The sequence below is a fragment of the Vespa mandarinia genome, chromosome 19 (assembly GCF_050613455.1).
Source record: "Vespa mandarinia isolate Hongniang chromosome 19, ASM5061345v1, whole genome shotgun sequence".
In the NCBI taxonomy this organism is placed as follows: Eukaryota; Metazoa; Arthropoda; class Insecta; order Hymenoptera; family Vespidae; genus Vespa; species Vespa mandarinia.
The window spans coordinates 835,001-855,391 of record NC_140828.1 but is presented as its reverse complement, the minus strand read 5'-3'; the positions used below and the strand labels follow the sequence as shown (position 1 = coordinate 855,391).

Below are 20,391 nucleotides of genomic sequence, written 5' to 3'. Positions count from 1 at the left end.
CATATTAGTTAATTGTTGAATCATTCTCTTTTTTTTTAATCCTTATCGAAATATTATTTTATCAGAATAGAATACAAGTGAAGCGACAAGAGAACACAATATATATATATATATTCTATTTCTATTCTATTATACGTGCACATATATGTATATATATAAAGTTTTATTCATTGCGATATTACGTAGAATTAACAAATATTATTAATTTATAAAAAATTAATAATATTTAGAGACAGAGAATATATCAGAATGCTGAAAGGATATATTTAATTTTAAACATATAATAATATTGAAAATATATTAAAGAAAAAAAATAAATGAAAAAAAAAAAACAAAAAAAAAAATGAAAAAAAAAGAAAAAGAAAGGATTTGAATTTCGTTGAAACTCGATGATTTATCGATAGTCGATAATCGAATATGGAGATTCGATATTCGACTTTCGAAAAGAACCGATCTTAACCGATTTTAACCGATCGTAGCCGATTTTAACCGATCTTCGTCTTTGATTCTCTCTCTCTCTCTCTCCTCTCCTTCTCTCTCTCTCTCTCTCTCTCTCTCTTTCTCTATCTAGTCAGTATCTTTACAGCACTTTCGTTCAACTGTGTACGATAATGAATATTTCTTTATTTTATATCTATTTTTTAATGTGACACTGTAACTAAAATATAGTGGAAAGAAGAAAAAGGTACTTATACATAGTGCAACAGAGAGATAGAGAGAGGTAAAGAGAAAGAAAGAGAGATAATAATAATGGATCGAGAAGTGGGAGATCGATAGATACAACAAAAAATAAGAGAGAGAGAGTATATATATATATATATACAGATATACACATATATATGTATATATATATATATATATATATTATAGAAGCAAAAAGTAAAAGTGAGATAGATAGATAAAAAGAAAGAATGGAAGAGATAGGTGTATAGGTTATGGGGAGGGAAAGTAGAAAGAGGAGGAGGAGAAGGAGGAGGAGAAGGAGGAGGAGAAAGAGGAGGAGAAAGAGGATTCAGAGTTAAGCTATCTGTTAAAACAAACTGGCCAAGCTGGATGCACGTTCGAGCAAACCAAAAGAGAAGCTATGCGGTGGCAAGCATTTGTTGTTTATTTGAGAAGTGACAAGGCTACAGTATATTCTTGTCTCGTCAACGATCCGAAGAGGACAAAGTCGGTGTCCGGGTATTCTTCTTCATCTTCATCTTCTTCCTCTTCTTCTTCTTCCTTTTCTTCTTTTTCTTCTTCTTCTTCCTCCTCCTCCTATTCTTCTTCTTTCACTTCTTTTTCCACTTTCCTTCTCTTTGCTTTTTCTTTCTCTTTTAACTTTCTAAAATTATTTCGCTCCTTTCTCTTCTTCATTTCATTTCTTTTCCTTTCGTTTCTTTTTCTTTTCTTTTTAATCGTCTTCTTTTCTTAATTCTATAATAAAATAAATTTGTCCTCTCTCGCAAGGGAAAGGTGCGCGTGTATCGTCGTCGAAAATCGATCGAGAACGATCGATCGATCGATCCTTCGAGATAATATCGTCTTCTTCTAATATTTAATAATTTTGTCGTCATCGTCCTCATCGTCCTCGTCGCCGTTCTCATCCTCCTCCTTTTCTTTCGTTTATCATCTCTTACTTTCATCTTTTACTTTCTACCGCTGTTATGGACAACGAGAAGATCAAACTGTGAGTTTATTATATTCTTATCGATCTTTTATTTACTTGCTTACTTAATTATTCATATATATATGTATATACATATGCATATTTTAAACTTTGACTTTTTAAATTAATCATAAATAACATGTATTTAGAAAGGATTTAGAAAGAAATGAAGCTTCGTTCTTTTCATATTTACATTTTAAAAGATTCTTTCGTGACTTGTCTTTTCTTTCCTTTTTTTTTGTTTTGTTTTCATTATTATTACTATTACTACTACTACTACTACTACTATTAGTACTATACTATTTTTTCTTTCTCTCTCTCTCTCTCTCTTTCTTTCTTTCTGTTAATTACTTCTTTTCTTTTTATTCATTATTCAAATCTCATATCGCATAAGGTCGTTACTTTTATCGTTTATTTTAATACGTTCATATATTTAATCGTCTTTCTACTTTGTTGAACGCATCACATAAGTCTTATCAGAGAATACACGACGTTATAATGTCTTGAACAATTCAAGAAAAAAAAAAGAACAAAAAAAACAATATATATATATATATATATATATGAAACATTTAATATTTGTTTGATCGACCGGGAACCATTTGTCGATCTTTTATATATCTATTTTTTTTCTTTATATTCATTGAACGAATACATAAATGATATGTATGTACGTATCCACTTATGTAGATATACATACGTGTGTATATATGTTATTTGTTCAACGAAAGAATTAAAAATAAATTCGTTGTGTGTCATCTTTTTTATCTTTTAACATGTTCTTTCTTTTTGTTTTTTTTTGTTTTTTTTTGTTTTTTTTTTTTTTTGTTTTTATTTGTTTTTTCTTAGATATTAGAAGTGATCGGTCGGTAAAGTAGGATTACGTGTATGGCCGTATAAAAATCGCGCGATGATTTTTCGAAAATATTTTCGAAGATACACGTGTAAAGTTTACACGTGTAAAGATACATGCGCGTGTGTATGTGTGTTTGTGTTTGTGTATGTGTAAACGATAATCGTATTATACGGTTAGCTCCTGTAGAGTATAATATAACGGTAATCAAAATCGATGACGATTCGGTCATATACCTTTAGTCGCTTCGAAATTATGGAAAGTCGACCTTGAAACACTTTCCAACATGAGATACCATGTTCTTCTTTTTCTTCATACCTGAATCGCAACCACAGATTGTAAACTGATCTATAGTGGATCAATGATCGATTATTAGCCGATTTGTAACTTGGTATGTATTTCGGTTTTAAATGACTTTTCTTATCAGAAATCCGATGTATATAATCTTTCAAATGATTTTAAGTCACGTCAATTGATCGTTCATTTTATTAATTACCTATTTTTCTTTTCTTTTTTTTTTTGTGTTTAGCATGAAATCTACTTAAAACATACGAGAAATATTTACATATATATATATATATATATATATATTATTACATATACAATACAACATATAAATTCTCCCATTATGTATATTTGTATTACGAGATTAGATGTGCGAATGTGTGTGTATGATTGGTCGATAAAATAAATACATGCAATAATAGATAGGAAATAAACGAGGATAAATTCTATTTATTTGATTTGATTGGTTGTGCAAAAGTATTGTAACATTTTCTTGTTTAGAGATATTTACACTCTACGTTCGGACTTATTATCTCTTATCATTGATAATACGATAGAAAAATCGACGGATGTTATCTCTATAACATCTTTAGACATTTAATTATCCTTCTTATTATTAAAAAACTATATAAATTCTTTACCAACAAGTATTACCTTCTAGCTTTATTTGAGTACACTATCAAATTAATATATCATTTCCTTTTTTTTTTCCTCCCCTTTTTTCAGAGGTTTTCCTGTTTTTTTCTTCTTTCTTTTTTATTTTTTATCTTTTCTTTTTTTTTTTTTTTTTTTTTTTGATTATCGTTATTAAAAGTTTTAATGCTTTTTCGAATGCCGGAAAAGGACAAAGATAAAAGATCGTTTCAATGTGTCGTATCAACATTTGTAAGGAGGAAGCTGAACGATGCGCACTGTTAAACAAGCGATACGCAACGACGAGCTTGGCCTTCTTCTTTTGTCATTTATAAATCTACGAATGAAATAGAGAAAAATGAAAAAAAAAAAAAAACCAACAGAAAAGAAAAAAGAAAGAAAAGAAATTACAGCAATGAAAAAAGGGGATGTCCTACTCCGACGATTTCGATCGAGTTCCATAATGGCTCTTCTATTTATCAAATTAATATATTTTTAATTATAATTTTAGAAAATGATCAGAATAGATGATCAATATTTATAACTTCTTTTTTTTTTTTTTTGTAACAAGTATAAGCAATAGTTTTCATTAATCCTTATCATTGGATACTTAAATCAATAGCATGCTTAGAAATTTTTATTTTCGTAATAAACGTATGTATATCATGGATGATTTAACATAAATTGCATTGTGCATTACAATTTTCGATTTGTGTTATCACGATTTTTTTCACACGTAATTCATCGTTATTTCTCCTCTTGACAACCGTAATAAATCTATGAATAAGAAAAAGAAAAAAAAAAATAGGAAAAGGAAATGACGAAGAAAAAAAAATCACGTTCTCTCAGCACGTTTTCGTAGGTTTATAATGTTTTGTTTCTTTTTTTTTTTTTTTTTTTTTTTTTTTTTTTATATAATCATTACCAATGTCATCGATAATTGCATAGATATATAAAAGAAGGTTGGAATTTTCGAAAATACAGAATAATTTTTTATCGAATTAATTTGAAACATTAAATGAAAAGCTATGTGTCATTGTTAACATATATACGTATTGTCTATATATATATATACATAATGAATGACATAACGTAGATTTTATCATGCGATGATAAGGTTGTCCATTATTCACGTAGAATTGATTATTACTAATTTTCATTTACGTGAAATAAATAGTAGTTTTTTCTCTCTTTTTCTCTTTCTCTCTCTCTCTCTCTCTCTCTTTTTTTGTTTATCTGTATCGTTTTTCTTATTAACATTGATAAACAACGGGAGGAGGCTTAATGTAGAATTTTAGGAAAAAAATTTGATCAATGATTGTCACAATGATTGACGAATTTACATAACATATTAGAAATTATATTGGAATAGTATTAAATAAATATCGGTTCTATAATGAAATTTCGTTATATGTAATTGATTTTGTACAATACTAACTAAACTTTGTAATAAAGATCTATTTCTTACGATCTTATCAACGATGATTGAAATGTTATACTTATCGGAGTTGATTCTTTTACGTATGTTATCCAAATAAGAATATCTTACGAGTTTTCATTTATGAAAGTATAAAAATATTTCTATAATAATACACATATACACACACACACACACACATGCGAATTTATATATGGTATAATATTCATTAAGTCCGAGCAAACATATTTTTATGTTTACTTAATTGTTTCTGATAATTTTAACGTTTACTTATTTGCGATAAGAAACATTTCAATTTTTGTTACATTATCTTTTATTTCTATTAGCTATCTCTTTTAATTTTTGATATTTACATACGAGCCGATAATCAATAAAAACATAACAAACACATATACATATATATATATATTTTTTTTTCGTTTTTAAATATTTTGACAAATTTTTTTGAATTTGTATTATTTAAAAATTATTTTTTTTCTCATCTTTCTCTCTCTCTCTCTCTCTTTCTCTTTCTCTCTTTCTCCCTTTTTTGTTTCTCTTATAAATTGACGATCAAAGATACGATATAATAAGCGTGCATATTTATTCTCATGGAATATTATGTAATTTTTGTAATTTTTACAATTGTTATGTTAAAAAAAAAATTACCTTTATGTAATTTTTACGATTTTAAAAAATAACGCGTGACAATAACATGTTTATTAATTGTCCGATGACCATTTTCATTTCATAATCGCCAATCTTATATTTACGTATGTACGTAGATACTTATACATTGTATATGATCAATTTGTAATCATGTAATTAGATAAAAACGCTTACAAATCTTTCAGGTTTAAAGATAAAGCTATGTATGGTTATGGAACAAGCATACCACCTAATAATAATGAATCCGAAGAGGATATGTCGTCGAAGAAAGTGATATTTTGCGTTCATGGAAAATTATCGGGTTGTTGTACCGTTGTCAAAGGAATCGATGAAAATATAACGATGGATTATCAACAAAATTCATCGAGTAAGATTCGTTTGATACATTGAATTTTATTTAAAAGATTAATGCTTGAAATAATCTTTGAGATTATTATTTTTCTTTGATTATATAAATCGTCTCGAAATTTTTAATTATTTATTTTATTTTTTCATTTTTTTATTTGAACACCAGTAATTTTTTTTTTCATTATTATTGTTATTGAAAAATAGTATTTTGTATTGAAAAAAAAAATACAAAATGTTTGACATCTTATAATATACAATATAAATAAATATTATGTATTATTTTTTGCATATTTTTTGCATATTCAGATGTATTTAGAAATATGTCTAAATAAAAATAAATTTCATCCGTTCAATTATCGTATTAAAAAGTAAAACGTTCTTTCTAAAGTATTTTTTTTACATTACAAAATACTCTCGGATATTTTATATTTAAACATAAATTTGTATTTTCATATATAAAAAAATTTCGAGATTATTTATTGGCTAATCAAAAATATTAATTTTAAAATTACGGATCATTTAATGATATGTACGAAATAATTCTAGTTCTACCAGAGGATCATTGTCATCGAGAAAGAAATGGGGAAGTAGATAAGAAAGCTAGGAAAAAGCTTTTACTTGCTAGCGGACTATGCGTTATTTTCATGATAGCTGAAATAATTGGTAAATTATAATCCATTTTTTTCTCATTTTCTCTCTCTCTTTCTCTCTTTCTATTAATACATTAATAGAACTATTTATATTATATATCAATAAATATATTTAATATATCAATGTTATATATAATTAAATATTGTAATTACCATAGGTGGTGTTCTCTCAAACAGTTTGGCCATAGCTACAGACGCAGCACACTTGCTAACCGATTTCGCATCATTCATGATTTCTCTATTCTCAATCTGGGTCGCAGGAAGGCCTGCAACAAGGAAAATGCCATTCGGTTGGTATCGTGCGGAAGTAAGTATCAGGTATAGACAGACTTTTACTTTCTAAAGAAAAACAAGTATGTTTTGTCATAACATTTTGTTATATATCATTCCAATTGATATATATATATATATATATATATATATATATATATATATATACAATATGTCTAAAAGTATTGCATCAAACCATCGATATACATATATAGCTTTTGTAATATATCTTTTTTTAATTCGGATTTTGTTTACCCGTTGTACGATGACTTTTTTAGGTGATCGGTGCATTAACGTCGGTCCTGTTGATATGGGTTGTCACTGGGATTTTATTCTATTTAGCCGTAGAGAGAATAATTAACAAGGATTTCGAGTTAGACGTCACGGTGATGTTAATTACCTCTGCGGTTGGTGTTGCGGTAAATCTAGTGTTAGTGATATTAAAACGATAATTATTATTATTATTAAAATGTAATAGTTTATTATATTTGGACATTGTTATCTATATTATGTTTGTTCAAGACTATATATAATTTAATAATTATAAACACGATATATACATATACATATAAATATGTTATAGAATGGGCTTAAGTTTACATCAACATGGTCATAGTCATGGTGGACATAGTCATCACGAGCACGATGATCATAAAATGAAAAAGTTAACGGACGAAGAGATATCTCATAAGGATGATCACGATAGGAATAATATTAATGTTCGTGCTGCATTTATACATGTCATAGGCGATTTTATTCAAAGTATAGGCGTTTTTATCGCCGCATTAGTTATTTATTTTAAAGTGAGTATTTTTTTTCTTTTATTCTTCTTATTTCTTTTTTCATATATCGTACTTTCCAAAAATTTCTCAAGACATTCATTGTATTATTATTATTATTATTATTATTATTATTTTGATTGAAATATTTTAAGGGACGCTATGTACTTATGATTATTTTTTCTTTTTTTTCTTTTCTTTTTTTCTTTCTTTTTATTTTGTTTTTTTTTTTTTTTTTTTTCTTTTAGCCAACATGGACCATAGTTGATCCAATCTGTACGTTCCTATTTTCGATATTAGTCATGCTCACGACAGTGGCAATCATAAAAGACGTTATGAACGTGCTCATGGAAGGAATGCCCAAAGGATTTGATTATTCTCAAGTTGAGAATACTTTCATGCAGATAGAAGGCGTTGTGAAAGTACATAATTTGAGGATTTGGGCTCTTTCACTCGACAAAACCGCTTTGTCAGCGCATTTAGCGATCAGTAAGTTTACGTATACGTTTTCATTCTTCAGATAAGAAGACAATTTCTTAAGACGATATTATTTTTTTTTCTTTTTCTTTCTCTTATTTTTTTTTTTTTTTTATCGTATGGGAAGAGGAGGAAGAAGAAGAAAAAACAAACAAACAAAAGGCAAAGAAAGGAAAAAAAATAAAAATTCAATTCAATCTCGCCGATGGTTTTTTTTTTTTCTTTTTTTTTTTATTCATTTAATCATTTGCAAATTGTCATTTCGATTTAGAAATCGTTCGTTCAACTTTATTTTTTTTATTCTCTATCTCTTTCTCTATATATTTTCCATTATTGCAGAACCTGGTACCAGTCCACAAAATATTCTACGTATGGCCACGAGAAACATTCACGAAAGTTATAATTTCTTTGAGATGACATTACAAATAGAAGAATTCAATGAGCGAATGGAAAACTGTGAACAGTGCAAAGCTTTGTCTCAATGAATTAACGTCATTGTTATAGTTAATGCCGTTTTATCGTTTTGTATGACGAGCTTCGACATCTATGAACTCTCCTTTTTTGTCTTCTCTCCTTTTTTCTGTTTCCTTTCTTTTATATATATATATATATTTTTTTTTCCTTTTTTTTTTTTTTTTTTTTTTTTTTCTTTCAACAGAATATTAGAGCAAGAGACACATGAAATCTAACTTTGATTCGAGGCTAAGTCTTGAGATTGTTTAACGATAGATAATTGTACAATAATTCTTTTTTTCACATGAATAGATAAATTATAATAAATTATAATTCTCGGTAAACGAGCCGACGATTTAATGTGATCTAAAAAAGAAAAATTAATTTAAAATAGTTTCACAAGCGATAAACATCTTCGCTTTGTTCATATTCTTATTATTCTTTTTTTTTTTCTTTTTTTTTTTATGTTCGATATTCTCTATTATTATTCGTTATTCGTACGTCGTGAAGTCAAAAAGGAAAAAAAATGCAATCTTAAGGAATATCGATAGCGATATCTTGCAATATAATTTAAAACTTAACTGTGCTAGTTAATAACAGTATAAAATAATACGAAGGTGCATAAACTATGGTGCTCTTATACCTTGCGAATTGTGTATTAATAAAAATAAAAGTAATATCTTTTTCTATAAGATGATTTTTAATCGGTCATAAATAATTTACAATTTAAATTTAATCATTGTAAAAATTTATCATATTTAAATTATATTATATTTCTTTCATATGTTAAGTCATATTATGTTATATTATATTGTATTATATTGTTAAACAACATAAGAATTGTACAAAATTACATATATAATGTACTATGCTTCTAAGAAAACAATTTATATATATATATATATATATATATATATATATATATATATATGTATGTATGTATATATATGATAGAGTAAATATCTTTTCGATTATCAAATTTTTTATTATATTATGTTATTACACATAAGAATTGTACAAAATTATATATACATGCATGCATGCATACATACATACATACATACATACGTATATACGAAAATTGAATGGGTTCTCTATGCAACTTTTATGGACGAACCTATTCTGAATTAGATTCACTTTATTTCATTAGGCTCATTTCAAAGATAACATTGACAAATATACAAATATACAAGAATTGTCAATTATTTAATGGTATAGGATAATTGTATTTTATAATTATATACATCATTACAATTCTATTTCAATACTCTGTATATATATATATCTGAAAATGACATTTCACGATTCCCACGTGTTCTCATTTTTGTTGTTTTTGATATTATTCGATAGTAAGATATAGTAAATATAAATATATATTTTGAAGGGGATAAGAGATTGAGAACCACTGATACAGAATATCAATCTTTAACTGCGCCATCTGACGTCGCAGATATGGAATTAAAATTATAGGCAATATTTTACAATGCAGTGGATCTGACATTTTGTGTGGTTATTATCAAATTATTATTATTATTATTATTATTATAAATAATAATCTGTGAGATCACTAGTTACAACATGGTTATTAAAAGTTAAATGTAAATTACAATTTTCGTATTGTATTCTTAGTTCTTTATATGTTTTAATTTTGATCGCTTGAGAAAATGAAGGAGACACTTCAAAAGGCATATATATATATATATTTTTTTTTTTATTTCAGACATTGTTAATAGCTTTGACTAGGATTTCTAAACTTGAATCAGTTGAAAATACAAAATGTTTGTTTATCTAAGTAAAAAAATAGCAATACCGAATAATTTTCGTTTGAATTGTATAGCATGGAATCAAAAAGAAGGTTATATCGCTGTAGGTGGTGAGGATGGTCTTTTGAAGGTATTACGAGTTGAATCTGTTATGGGAAATAATAATAATGTGAATGGAAAATCTCGTAATTTGACTGCAGCTAGTAATCTTAGTATGAATCAAACTTTGGAAGGTCACAATGGTCATGTACAAGTAGTTACTTGGAACGAAGAACATCAAAAGCTTACGTCGAGCGATCAAAATGGTGTTATTATTGTTTGGATGATGTATAAAGGTTCTTGGTACGAGGAAATGATAAATAATCGTAACAAATCTGTTGTAAAAAGTATGGCATGGAGTCAGGATGGTCAAAAGATATGTATAGTATACGAAGATGGTGCTGTAATTGTTGGTTCTGTTGATGGCAATAGAATATGGGGAAAGGAATTGAAGAATGTTTCATTATGCAGTGTGCAATGGTCACCCGATGGAAAATTACTTTTATTTGGCTTAAAGAATGGGGAACTTCATTTGTATGACAATCAAGGAATATTTTTAACTAAACTAAATACAATACAGCAAATCCCTGGACAAATGCAAGTAATAGTTACATTGCAATGGTATAATGGAAGAAATGGATATGTTGCTGTAGACTGTCCAACATTAGCTATTTGTTATCAAAGCGGCAAAATATTATTAATAAAAGATACCAATGATGACAATCCGGTTGTAGTAGAAACTGGTATGACAGCTGCATGGTGTTGTTGGAATAGTCATGGTTCTATATTAGCTGTAACTGGTATGATGCCATTTTTAACTAACGGAGAGACAAAGGACGTAAATGCCATTCAATTTTATAGTCAATTTGGAGAACACATGAGAACTTTAAAAATACCTGGTAGAGAAATAACAGCATGCGCATGGGAGGGAGGATCATTGAGAGTAGCTTTGTCCGTCGATTCTCACATATATTTTGCAAATATACGTCCAGATTATAAATGGACTTACTTCAGTAATACTGTTGTATTTACAAATGAAAAAATAAGTAAGGATGGTATATGCATCACGTTTTGGAATACCAGTAATAATACTTGCTGCACTAAATTTGTACGTACTTTAATATCTATAGCCTCCTGCGGAGAGCATTGTGTTTTAGCAGTTAAGAATGATCCAATGCAAGGATCTGAACAATTTGCATTACTAGTTTGCAATACTATAGCCACACCAATAGATACTAAATTTTTAGATATGGAACCATTATATTTGACTATCACTAGTAATATTGTTATTGCAGCATCGAAAAATAATTTTATACTTTGGACTTTTCGTACACCTCGTAATTCGGCATTGCTTTCTGGTAAATTACGAAAGGAAAAAGTATATCACGTGGATGATACTCCAACTGGAGTAACAGAGGTTATACAGGATTTGGATAGGGATAGATCTTTTGAATCGCCTACGAGTACAAAACCTACGATGGATCCAATTTCTTGCATTTGTGCAACTGAAAAACTATTCCTTGTTGGAAGAGAATCAGGAATGATACAACGTTACTCTCTACCTCAAGTTACTCTTATGAGTCGATACAATACATCATGTAGACTTTACAAAATGGCTATAAATTGTGATTCAACTCGCGTTTCTATTATGGATACATCCGGAGTACTTACGATGTTGGACTTAGATACACAAAAAGTTACTGATTCTTTGAATACTAAAACAGGAGATGATGTAAATAAATTTGAAAGAAAAGATGTATGGGGAATGTCTTGGGCTCAAGACAATCCCCTATTACTTGCAATTATGGAAAAAACAAGAATGTATGTATTAAGAGGATTAGATCCCGAAGAACCGATATCGTGTTATGGATATATATGCTCTTTTCAAGATTTAGAAATACGATGTGTTTTATTGGATGATCTAATAGAAAGACCGGATGAAGTAAAAAATGATTTAATAATAGATTTGGAAGTAAAGTCATTAAGAGATACAAGAGAGTTATTAGCCAAGGTAGGCTTGAAGGAAGCCAATAATTTTATTCAGGATAATCCACATCCTCGATTATGGAGATTATTAGGAGAGTCAGCATTAAAGGTATTAGAGTTAGAAACTGCAGAGAATGCGATGGTTCGTTGTACGGATTACTTGGGTATACAATTTATCAAACGTTTAAGAAATGTTCATAATGATCAGTTAAAAAAAGCAGAAGTTGCAGCATTTCTTGGAAATTATGACGAAGCTGAGAAATTGTATTTGGACATGGATAGAAGGGATCTTGCTATAACGTTGCGCCAAAAATTGGGAGATTATTTTCGTGTCGTTCAATTAATGAAAATGGGTATTGGTGGATCAGACAAGCAAATGGAGCATGCCTTCAATAAAATAGGAGATTCCTATGCCGAAAGACGAAACTGGGAAGGAGCTAGAGAATATTACGAAAAGGGACGCAATTTAGAGAAACTTATTCAATGTTATTACAAACTCGAAGACTTTATGCAGCTTGCAGGAACAGTTGATCAATTACCTGATAAAAGTCCAATATTAAAAACCGTAGCAAGGATGTTGGCCTCTGTAGGTATGTGCTCGCAGGCAGTCGCAGCTTATATCAAATACGGTGACGTTAAATTGGCAGTTGATACGTGCGTACGTCTTAATCATTGGGACCAAGCTATCGATTTAGCAAAAACTTACAAAATGGCTCAGATCGGTGAACTTCTTAATAAATATGCCAATCATCTATTATCCAACGGTAAGAGATTGCAAGCTATAGAGTTATATAAAAAGGCGAATTATTACTTGGAAGCTGCAAAATTATTGATAAAACTAGCCGAAGAGCAAGCCAAAATCAGAACGAATCCATTGAGAGTTAAAAAGATATACGTTCTTGCTGCCTTATTGATAGAGGACCATATTAATAGTGTACCAACGATAAAGGGTGGACGTAGCAACGTTGTAATGGGTTTAACGGAAAGCGACGAGGATACAAAAATAATAGAAAATGCTTGGCGTGGTGCTGAGGCATACCATTTTCTTTTGTTGGCACATAGACAAATATACGATGGTAATTTCGATGCCTCGATGAAAACTGCTTTGAGACTTAGAGAATATGAGGACATTTTGGAACTGGAAGATATTTATTGTCTACTTGCGTTATCGAGTGCTGTTAATCGTGCCTTTGCTACCTGTTCCAAAGCATTTATTAAATTGGAAGCTTTCGATGCCATTACAGATACGAAAAGAGAAGAATACGAGGAACTAGCCGTAAATATATTTACGAAATATAATCCAAAGGATACGCGTAATGTTAAAGCCGAATGCGTAAATTGCGAGACATTAATACCTGATTGGTGTGTCGTATGTCCAAATTGTATGTCCAGATTTCCGGCTTGTATAATCTCCGGTAAACCTTTGATGGATCTCAGTAATGCTTGGATTTGCACCGTCTGTAGACATCATGTAGCAACGGAACGTGATGTCGTTAATATTAATGCTTGCCCATTGTGTCATAGTACGATCACGTATATGTAGAACAAATGATTCGATTATATTCCATATATACATATATATATATACACACATATATATATATATATACATAAATAATCATTGTTATTTAGATTCCGTCCAACGATATTTGTACAAAACTACTATTAATAATAATAATTTAATAATTTAGTTTGCTTATCACGAGTGCACTTACAATTTTTTATGCAAGAAAACGAACGTTCGTTTGATCTCGAATATTAGAAGACTGTCTTTTATTTCTTACAATATTATAATATAATAATAATAATAATAATCCGTCCAATCGATGCTAAGAATGAATTATTCAAAGGAGAAAACAAAAAGAAAAAAAAAAAAAATAAAGAAGTTATCATTGTTAAATATAAAAGTGAAAATATATACGAATAAAAGAATCAACGTGTCTTACGTGTCATTCAAACGTTCCCTTTCATATTTTTAATCGATAAAATTACATCGATAATTAATTATTGTCAACTTTCGTGCGAATGAATGAACTTTCTTCTTATTGATCGTTCATTCAAAAAGACAAACAACAACAATCGAATTTCGCGCCACTCTAAATAAAATAAAATCGTACGACATGTCCGTTTAACGGTTTTTCCTAATTTCGATTAACGATTTTGTTTTATTCAGTTACTTTTTTAATTAAAAAAAAAAAAAAAATAACAGGCGGAGAGTGGGACGGGGGTTGGTAAGGGACGTGGTAGAGAAGAGAGAAAAGTGAAGGGCAGTTAGGGTGGGGATGATGTACGTTGATCGTAAAAAGATTTAACACAACGATTCAAACGTGTAACCCTTTTACTTGGAGTGTTGCGCATGCCGGTTGCGCATGCGCGTGGTTCGTTGGCACGCGCTTCCAAGCACGAGTCGCAACAGTGCGTTTCGGGCGATCGCGGGAGGAGGATCGACGCGTTTTCGTCTCCGTTAGCATCGCGTTTCTTCTACCCTATTATATATTATCGCGTGTTATATATTATTTATTTTTCAAGACTATCTTCAAGTTTTCCTTTCTTTCGTTTAATTCTTTTTTTTTTCTTTCTCTATCTCTCTATCTCTTTTCTCTCTAATTCTCTCTCTGTCTCTCTATCTCTGTCTGTCTGTCTGTCTGTCTGCCTATTTCTCTCTCTCTCTCTTTCTCTATCTAACTCTTCATAATTTTTAATCTTCGTCACCGTCGTCATCGTCGTCACCGTCGTCATCGTCACCGGCGTCGTCGTTTTATCGTGCTTATTAATAATGTATTAACAAAGTGATCCTTGAGTTAGTCGATTATAATTCGAACTGTTTGTTTATTGTTTATTAACTCGAGTGACTTCTTTATTTATATTTTATATATATATATATAAAATTTTATATATATATATATATATATATATATATAAAACGCGTGTGATCGTCCTAGTTGCTTGTGCATAAATCTTAATTAATTTTTATTTCTCTCTCTCTCTCTCTCTCTCTCTCTTTTTCTCTCTCTCTCTCTCTCTTTCCCTCGAAAAAGAGGATAAAGAAGAGGATAATAAAGAAGAAGGACCAAGAAGAAAAAGAAGAAGAAGAAGAGAGAAGAAAAATATGAGTGGTGGTAGAACGTCGACGATGATGGTTCTATTAATTGCTTCGATCGTCCTTTCTTCCCTTTTGACGACGTTCGTCAACGGCGCCGGCTTGAAATGTGACGCTGTCAGGCCGGATTTTGAAGCGCAGGGCTTTCCATTGAGCGATATACCGAAAGAACCAATTTCATGTAAGTCCCATTTATTCTCATATCTATCGAATATTTATTATTAATAATCATAATAATAATAATGATAATGATGACGATGATAATAATAATAATAATGGTCATTATATACGGCTTCTTTATTAAAAAAAAGAAAAAATCTTTTACTGGTACGTGGATAAGCGGTATCGGGTTGATATGAGAAAAGCTAGAGTAGGAAGGGGGAGGTGGTAGTGCGAAGGAATCGGCTGGTACAGGGCTAGGGAGGGAGGGTAGGATAAGGATAGAGGGAGGGGACGATGTACGTTGATCGTAATGGCACTAATAATACGTTAAATAAAACGTTCGTAGGTAGATGTAATCGAACGACGCGATTGGTCCGTCCTTAAATGTCGATCGATTTCGATATTGATTCGCATTATCGAATATCGTATATCTTATTGCGAACTTCCGTCAGTAGACACGAAGAAGGTACGTCACGGGAGTGGTGGTGATAGCAAAGAACGAAATTTTTCTTCGACGACGTTTGCCTTCTTTATCGGTTGTATTTTTTTATCTCTATCTTTTTCGATTTCCTTTTTTAAGTGAACGAATTTGTGCTCGAGTGTTATTACGTACGCAGTGCGCGGATTTACGTACGTACGTACCTATGTACGTTTTGTGAGTGTGTGATTTTTTCTTTCGTATAAGGAGGTTATGAAGGAAATTATTCAAGGATAACGACTGTAACTTATTTACGTATGTATATATATTTTTATTAATTTAATTTTGAAAACATTAATTATCTTTTTCTCTCTTTATTCGTCTCTTTTCTCGACGAAAACGTAAAAGTGATTTGTTATAACCTATAAAAATTTTCAAACCGTTCGCATACAAATATATTCTATAATCGTTTTATGGCATACAAGTGAGATTTAACGTGCGAGAAAGAGATAGAGAGAGAGAGAAAGACATATACATAAATACGTGAAATGGGATTTAGCGCGAAAGTGTGACGTTATTCACCCCTTTAACGAGAAAATGTAAAGGGTATGGAGAAAAGGAGTTGGAGGGTGTGAGATCGAGAAATTCCCTCTTTCTCTCTTTCTTTCTCTTTCTCTGTCTTTCTGGTATAATATGCTCATCCTTGTTGTAACTAGTCCTGCCGTGTATCGTTCGTTTGTAGAATCGTAAATTATACCAACTGGTACTACTGTCTTCTTTGTACGTATGCGTATATCCTAAAATAGTTTTGCACAGCTGCGACCGTAGGCTTGGTTTTGATAGGTTTTCAAAGCCTTCCAATTTTCGAAGGGTGATTTTCTCCTTTTTTTTTTCTTTTTCCTTTTTTTTTTTTATATCGCTTTCTTTTTTCCTTTTTCTCTTTTTTCTTCATAATTAACGTAACGTAAAAACAAAACAAAAAAAAAAAGGAAAAGGAAAAAGAGAAGAAAAAAATAGAAAAAGAGTGAAACTTAATGAGCGGCATAAGCCGGTGACTTTTTTCGTTTCTTCCTTCTCTCCTTCTTTCTTCTTCTATTTTCTTCTTCTTTTTATTCGTTCAATTAACTTTATTGCACGGTTAAAAAAAAAAAAAAAAAAAAAGCAAAAAAAAATAAAACGAACAAACGGAAGCAAAACTTGAATGAACAGCGTAAGCGAGTGGGGGACTTTATTTCTTTTTTTTTTTTTCCTCTTCGTTTCTTCCTCTTTTTTTCTTCTTTCAATTAACATTTCTGCGTGTTAAAAAAAGAGAAAGAGATTAAAAAAGGAAAGATCACAAACGAAAGCAAAACTTAATGAGCCGACGTATGCAGGTGACCCTTCTTCTTTTTCTTTTCGTTTCATTTTTTTTTTTTTCTTTTCTTATAATTAATGTGTATATTGCATATTATCAAAGAAACAAAAAAATAAATAGATAACTAAATAAATAAGAACGAAACTTATTAAGCAATATTTTCTTGTGAATTGTGCTTTCTCTCTCTCTCTTTCTCTCTCTCTCTCTCTCTCTCTCTCTCTCTCTCTCTCTCTCTCTCTCTCTCTCTCTCTCTCTCTCCTCTTCTCTTCTCCTCTCTTTCTTTCTCGATAGCGGAATCGTAAATCCAAATATCCTGCTAGAACGGTCGGGATTTATTTCGCGAAATTCCAGGGAGTTGATTTGTGAGGTCCCGCGACGCGTCGGCTGCCATAATTTATGGCCGATGAGTTATGCGTTTTGTTCACTTAAGGGAGGACTCATTGGTAAAAGAAAAAAAAAGAAAAAAAGAGAGAGAGAGAGAGTGAGGGGAGAGTTGGAGAGGAGGAGTAAGAACGAACGAAGATATAAAAGAAGAATGTGAAATACGAGATTCTCGAATCGATTCTCGAATCGATTCTCGAAAATCGAATCTACGATGCGGTTTATTGGACATCGATCTTTATATGGCAAAGAATGTAAAAAAGTTCCTAGATATATATATATATATATATATATATATATATATATATATATGTATAGATGCCATGAATAATTTTTAGGTTACTTTTTAATAACAATTGTCATCATTATCATTTATTATTATTATTATTGTTACTATTATTACTGTTAATGATCGGTCATTTATTTTTTTTTCTTTTTTCTGTCATTCACTTTGATCATTATCAATGATCGGATTATTGAATGTTTACTCGCTAAAAAAAAAAAAAAAAAAAAAAAAAGAGAAGAGAAAGAAATAGAAAGGAAAGAAAAAAAATATCTCGCAGGAAGAGCGAGTGAGATCGCAAGAAAATTTCTATCGGGTCTCCTCCGTAGAACCTCGTGGTCGGTCGAAGAAATATTTGTTCTGGTTATCTCTCGAAAATTGTTTGCTCTCACCTTCCACGGATTAATAAACGAGAGATCTTTTTGTGTATATACATACATACATATATATATATATATATGTATATAAGGTCGTCTAACGTTGGTTGCACTTTTCTCTCTCTTTCTCTCTCTTTCTCTCTTACGCATATGCTATCGCACTCGTTACACACGAAAGATATTTATCACGTGCTTTCTTATCATTACGACTTCGTTCGTACGCACGCACGCACGCATCATACACGCACACACACACACACATATATATACGGTGTATGTACATTTATATACGACTCACATTTATCGGCGAGATGAAAGAGAGAAAAAAAAGTGCGTTGGTTGCGGCGCCGCGTTCCGTTATTTAATGGAGAGGTGACTGAAGGTGTTGTCTCTTTCTATCTATCTATCTATCTATCTATCTATCTATCTATCTATTTATTTATCTATCTGTCTCTCTCGACTCGTCTCTTCTCGTCTCGTTTCGTTTAGTTTCGTTTCGTTTCGTTTTGTTGCCGTCGTGTCGGTAAAGTCATAGCTCTCTTTTACCGGCGGTGAACCTTCGGGGAAAAAAAAGAAAAAAAAAAGAAAAAAGAAAAAAAAAAAGAAAAAAAAACCGTACTGTGCAACATCACGCTCGACATCAAAGTCTGACGTGAACGTGAGAGATACTCGTTGAAAAGAAAGAAAAATAAAAAAGAAAAAAAAAGATAGAGAGAGAGAGAAAGAGAGAGGGCGAATAAATCAAAACTCACTTCTTTATCTCGCAGAATTCATTTTCCTTTTGAATTTCGTGCTTCAGTTTTTACCTACATATCATCGACGCTTTTCATTAATTCCCTAGCGAACGTCCAATTAGTAATAACGTCAAACGTTGCCGCCGCTCTAAATACACGTCTCTTTCATCTTCTTTTTTTTTTTTTTTTTCTTTTTTTCTTCTTTTTTCTTTTTCCTTTTCCTTTTTTCCTTTCTTTTTTCTATGATAGCTCGAAAAAGTATTAGTAAGTAAGTACATAGATATGTCTCTCTGTATATATACATATCTATGTATATTTATATCTAAAAAGTAACTCTCCAATCGGATCGAACTTTGAAGTGAAGGGAAAAAAAATCAAAAAAGAAAAAGATGAAAGAGAGAGAGAGAGAGAGAGAGAGACAAAATATCGATTGATTTTTATACGACGAAGACGTACAGAAAGAAAGACAGAGAGAGAGAGAGAGAGAGACGTCGACGATTAACTTGCGATAATATGATTAATAGGAACGAAAAGGAGAACGTGGAGGAGTTTAAAGTTTCGAACTGAAAACTCCATTAGCTTTACCCACTTTCTTGGAAGGTGAAAGGTCACGCTAGAGCACTCGTCGTCGGCTCAGTCAGTCGTCGTTCGCTTTTCTCATTCTCACTCTTACTACTCCTCTTTTTCTTTTTCTTCTTCTTCTTCTACTTCACTGTTTCTTTCTCTTTTTTTACTCCTTCATTTTCGAGTTCTTCGGAAAACGTTCTTTCATTTCGTGCGATTACACGCGAAGTATTCTTGTTCATTCGCCCTAATATGCAATATTATATAATTGACTGACAAAAGTCGTTCTCCTTTGACTTTTTGATATACTTTTTTGAATCTACCTCTTTTTTTTTCTTCTTTTTATTTTTTTTTTTTTTCCACCCAAGGTGTATGTGTCTCCCGTGCGAAAAAAAACTCTCGCGTGTAAGGATTGATTTTCGAAAAAAAAAAAAAGAAAAAAGCCAAAAAGAAAGTATAAAACTTGCGTTTGAAAACTAATGTTAACCATACAAAAAGAGTAATTTGAGATACGTACGTGGAAAAGTATAAATAAAGATAAAGTATGCGAAGAAATCGTTCTCGAGCGGAAACGTCGAGCGTGGTAAAAAAAAAAAAAAAAAAAAAAAAAAAGAAACAAAAAAAAAATAGAAAGAAGGAAAGAAAAAAAAGGAATAAAAAGAGAAAAAAGGAAAACAAAAAATCACCGTCTAAAAAAGAAACCCAGGTGCGCATTCAAAGCTACCGACGAGTCACTCTCACTTTT

General features: G+C 30.6%; 3 protein-coding genes across 9 annotated transcripts in view; all 3 read left to right on the top strand.

The window, feature by feature from the left end:
- The first annotated feature begins 576 nt into the window (after positions 1–576).
- LOC118448058 (proton-coupled zinc antiporter SLC30A2) lies at positions 577–9,227 on the top strand. 3 transcript variants are annotated; one of them, XM_035880806.2, is made up of 8 exons: positions 577–685; positions 5,694–5,875; positions 6,403–6,519; positions 6,665–6,813; positions 7,055–7,206; positions 7,360–7,579; positions 7,804–8,044; positions 8,372–9,226. In XM_035880806.2, the coding sequence occupies exons 2-8, from the start codon at positions 5,710–5,712 to the stop codon at positions 8,515–8,517; spliced, it is 1,191 nt and encodes a 396-aa protein (XP_035736699.1). In that variant the 5' UTR covers positions 577–685; positions 5,694–5,709; the 3' UTR covers positions 8,518–9,226. The 3 variants fall into 3 exon arrangements, with proteins under 3 accessions (XP_035736699.1, XP_035736697.1, XP_035736698.1); XM_035880804.2 differs by lacking the exon at positions 577–685 and adding an exon at positions 998–1,182 and having other exon boundaries at positions 8,372–9,227; XM_035880805.2 differs by lacking the exon at positions 577–685 and adding an exon at positions 1,021–1,672.
- Positions 9,228–9,959: 732 nt separating this feature from the next.
- Positions 9,960–14,065, top strand: Oseg4 (intraflagellar transport protein Oseg4). Of its 2 annotated transcripts, none has more exons than XM_035880800.2 (2): positions 9,960–10,083; positions 10,206–14,065. In XM_035880800.2, exon 2 carries the CDS (start codon positions 10,262–10,264, stop codon positions 13,814–13,816), a length of 3,555 nt encoding a protein of 1,184 aa, XP_035736693.1. In that variant the 5' UTR covers positions 9,960–10,083; positions 10,206–10,261; the 3' UTR covers positions 13,817–14,065. The 2 variants fall into 2 exon arrangements, with proteins under 2 accessions (XP_035736693.1, XP_085518866.1); XM_085662740.1 differs by having other exon boundaries at positions 9,976–9,994.
- Positions 14,066–14,702: 637 nt separating this feature from the next.
- The window catches only part of dlp (glypican dally-like), a 114,503-nt gene continuing 108,814 nt past the window's right edge, over positions 14,703–20,391 (top strand). The window contains exons 1-2 of one of the 4 annotated variants that reach the window (XM_085662684.1): positions 14,703–15,051; positions 15,312–15,554. In XM_085662684.1, coding sequence (XP_085518810.1) covers positions 15,383–15,554 — 172 coding nt within the window. In that variant the 5' untranslated portion in view covers positions 14,703–15,051; positions 15,312–15,382. Of the gene's footprint in view, positions 15,074–15,281; positions 15,555–15,976; positions 16,269–20,391 lie in introns of those variants that run through there. The other 3 variants (XM_085662683.1, XM_085662686.1, XM_085662685.1) reach the window with 3 other exon arrangements.